This window comes from Medicago sativa, chromosome 2 (assembly GCF_051527215.1).
Source record: "Medicago sativa cultivar Bolivia chromosome 2, Bolivia_mono, whole genome shotgun sequence".
Lineage (NCBI taxonomy): Eukaryota > Viridiplantae > Streptophyta > Magnoliopsida > Fabales > Fabaceae > Medicago > Medicago sativa.
Window position 1 is genome coordinate 54738919 of NC_140750.1, and position 3676 is coordinate 54742594.

Genomic DNA, 3676 nt, shown 5'->3' on the forward strand with positions numbered 1-3676 from the left:
AAATAGGCTTAATTTCATACCATGATTCCTTGGCTTATAATCCTCTTGTGACTTTCACATTGGGGCTGAACCTAAAAACCCTTTGAAAATGCCAAAATGTGAGAGTTATGGATCTCTTGCTTGCTTAGGAATTTTGGTGTTTTATTAAGTGCATTTTTGCCACTTTTTGTTGTTTTTTTACCATGTTGATATGCTTTATTTTCTTGCCACTTTTTTTTTCTACTATTCAATGCCTATCATTACTAACCCTTTGTTCATTGTTTCATAAGCATCTCACATCATGTTTTCATCTCTTATTTCTTGCACTTCAATTTCTTGCATATTAATTTTTACCAAGGCTTAGAATGTAAAGACTTAGGAATTTTGTATTTTACTTCATGAAAACTTTAAATTCTTGCAAGACCATAGAATGTATCTAGGCCAATGATGTAAAGGACAATGGACTCTAATAATGTACACCGACACAAGCACCGACACATGCACACACATCACATGGATATTTTAGATGTATGTTTAGGGAATGTATGTTTAGATGTATGCTTAGGAATCGCGATACTTAGAAAAATCCTTTTTCCAAAAAATATATGAACAACATCACTCAAATCTTTTTCCTAATAAACTTTGGGATCCAAATTCCCATTGATTTTCCCTTTCTTTTCTTAAATAAAATCTTAATGAATTTTAATCATACTTTGACTTTCTTTTGCAAAATAACTAATTCAACCTCACAATTTCACAATCTTATGCCCTTGAGGCCTCTCTCCCTCATTCTTAAAAATTCCAATTTTCAAACTTAAAATCAACCAACAAAAGCAAAAACACTTTTTGGAAGAGAACTACGGTGGATTTGATCCCTTAAACGGGTACGTAGGCAGGGAATCAAAATTCCTTCAATTCAAATAAAATAAAAATTCAAACACATTCTTCTCCCTCCAATTCTTCACTTAGAAAACTCTTAGGCTTAATATCACTTTCTTAAATAGCATCTAAAAATAAAGCGCGCGCGTAGAAAATAAAGACGGTTCCTATAGGATACTATAGTCGTTATGGGTGCCTAACACCTTCCCGTAGCGAAAACAACTCCCGGACCTCGATTCTCAAGGGTTTTGCTTATTTTTTCCCTTCCCAAGAAAAAATGAGATATCACCGGTTAAAAAGGTTCAAACGTAATCAATGTTTGACACCCGAAAACCAAGATAAAACATGGGTCAGGATCTAGCATCCCTCCGGTTGGTTCTGACATGATGGCCCTTCAACCTTATTCTGTGGGGCATCTTATTGATCAAAATGAGAAAGTTTGGAACGAACAGTTGGTCCATCAGATTTTTGCAAGTGAAACAACCCAAAATATTCTGAACACTCCTCTTCATCAGCAGGTTCATATGGATAAGTTGGTAAGGAAGGGGGAGAAGAATGGGTGTTATTCTGTCAGAAGTGCGTATCGTATTTGCATTGAAGACGTCATAAACAATGATCACTTGTGAAAACCAGGGTATTGGAGTGGAATCTGGAGGTTAAAAGTACCTCCTAAAGTCAAGAATTTGGTATGGAGAATCTGCAGAGATTGCTTTCCAACACGGGTGAAACTGCGTAGCAGGAGGATTAACTGTCCGTCAAATTGTGTCATGTGTGAAGACCCTCATGAGGATAGCTACCATATTTTCTTTCACTGCCAGGCAGCCATTGATGTCTGGCTTGCAGCAAATGTGTGGCACTTGATTTCCCCGTCTCTGAACGAGTTTAATAACGCTCTGGATATTATTTTTAATTTAATGCAGGAATTATCATCATCACAGATTGAAATTATCGTCACCATAATGTGGAGCATCTGGAAAGCTAGAAATCTCAAGTTGTGGCAACAGGTATCAGACCCGAGTATTACAGTTTTGGAAAGAGCTACACACTTGTTAGAAGGATGGAGGAATGCGAATTGTAAGCAACATCCGTCTAGTCAGAGTACCCTACCTGGTGCGCAAAGTACGTTACACCAAAATGGGGATGTGAATCTCAGATGGAGGAAACCCAGTAGGGGAAGATACAAATGTAATATTGATGCCTCTTTTTCAAATACTAACAATAAGGTAGGATTTGGAATGTGCATCCGAGACTCAGATGGGAATCATGTCCGTTCTAAAACAATGTGGATTGCTCCAGTTTGTTCTGTCGATGTTGGGGAGGCACTGGGTTTATATCATGCAATTCGGTGGATACAAGAGCTTCAACTAACAAATGTTGACTTCGAGGTTGACTCAAAAAAAGTAGCCGATTATTTCAACAAAGGTCGTGGAGATGTCACCGAATTTGGTTCTCTCATGGATAGTAGCATCCAATTATGTAGAAATCATTTAACAAACTCTCATGTCGAGTTTACTAGGAGGCAAGCGAATGAGGCTGCACATGTATTAGCTAAGGCAGCCACATCTAGTACTAGCTTCCATGTCTTTGATGTTATTCCAGCATGTATTACTACTTTAATTCTTAATGAAATGATATAAGTTATTTTCTCTCAAAAACAAAAAAGAATCAATCAAAATGTCATCGCTTATAATCCAAAGTAAAGAGAACCTTCTAATCTAAAGTTGAATTCTCTCTGTTCAAATGTTATTTAGTTAGTGCTAATAAATTTGATTTGCATAAGAGCAGTTTTGATTTTATATCACATGTCTAAGATTAAATCACACAGTTTGTATTTATATGCCTTAACTAAGAAATGGGATACAAAATAAGACTACGAAAAAGGTAGATAACCCAACGGAATCCATGTTTAAACCACTCCATCACACCCCGCTTTTATAGGTAACTTTATTGTGTGTTTCAGAGAACATTCGATGTGGGACTATTATATAAGTTTTCTGTTTCCTCTCTTCTTCCTTTTCCCAACAGGTGTTTCATTCACTCTTGTAAAATCAACCTTGTTGAAAGTCTCCCTCTCTTCAATCTTCTTGTTCTTCTCCCTAATGATTCACTTTTAAAGGTTTAAAAGACGACGAGAACAGTAACATTATTGACCGTGTCGCACGCTTCTCAACGCACTGCTTTGAAAATTTTAATTTCTTCCTTCTGAACATTATTCTCGTTGAAGATTCTAATAAACCACTGCAGTGGCATGATAGTATGGCATTATATTCAAATAACAAAAACGATCCTAAGTTTGTAAGTATAGTGAAAAGGAAAATCAAGTTGTAGCCATAAGACCAAAAAAGCTATAGGGGAGTCAAAAACTTGATGAATGGTTCAATTAGGATATTGGTTGTCTAATAACACACTTTCTTTAATCTTTGGTATTTTTGTCTCCTGTTAGTTATATTAAATGCACATTAATTCCAAGCTGATGGGGTGATGCAGAAGCATATAGAATTTCAAGATTGGGTGTATCCTCAGCCCAGTTTTAAGATTATCGGCTTCACTTGTGTTGCTTTTAATTTTTGTAAGCTATGTAACTTTGGTTTGTGTATAATAAATTGATTTTTTTTAGGGTTAATTATGTTTTTGGTCCCTACAAAATTGCGATCTTGTAAGTTTAGTCCTTACTTAATTTTAATAGCATTTTTAATCCTTACAAAAAATTTCTGCACTCAATATTAGTCCTTACTCAATCCAAATTTGTTTAATTTATGCTTAAACTCTTAAGTTTTTCAACAATTTTTTACAGGCGTGTTAAGAACGTTATTAAAAG

At 35.6% G+C, this 3676-nt stretch overlaps 1 protein-coding gene across 1 annotated transcript; it reads left to right on the forward strand.

Moving 5' to 3' along the window:
• Positions 1-1244: 1244 nt before the first annotated feature.
• LOC146948987 (uncharacterized) lies at positions 1245-2495 on the forward strand. Its single transcript, XM_085748462.1, has 2 exons — positions 1245-1394; positions 1779-2495. The coding sequence occupies exons 1-2, from the start codon at positions 1245-1247 to the stop codon at positions 2493-2495; spliced, it is 867 nt and encodes a 288-aa protein (XP_085604588.1).
• Positions 2496-3676: the final 1181 nt, after the last annotated feature.

What these genes read in the sequence shown, in the direction of transcription:
- LOC146948987 (XM_085748462.1), top strand. Translation starts at nt 1,245, where the DNA reads ATGGCCCTTCAACCTTATTCTGTGGGGCATCTTATTGATCAAAATGAG. An exon ending in AGGTTCATATGGATAAGTTG is followed by an intron (nt 1,395 to 1,778) that starts GTAAGGAAGGGG and finishes AATTTAATGCAG; the next exon opens with GAATTATCATCATCACAGAT.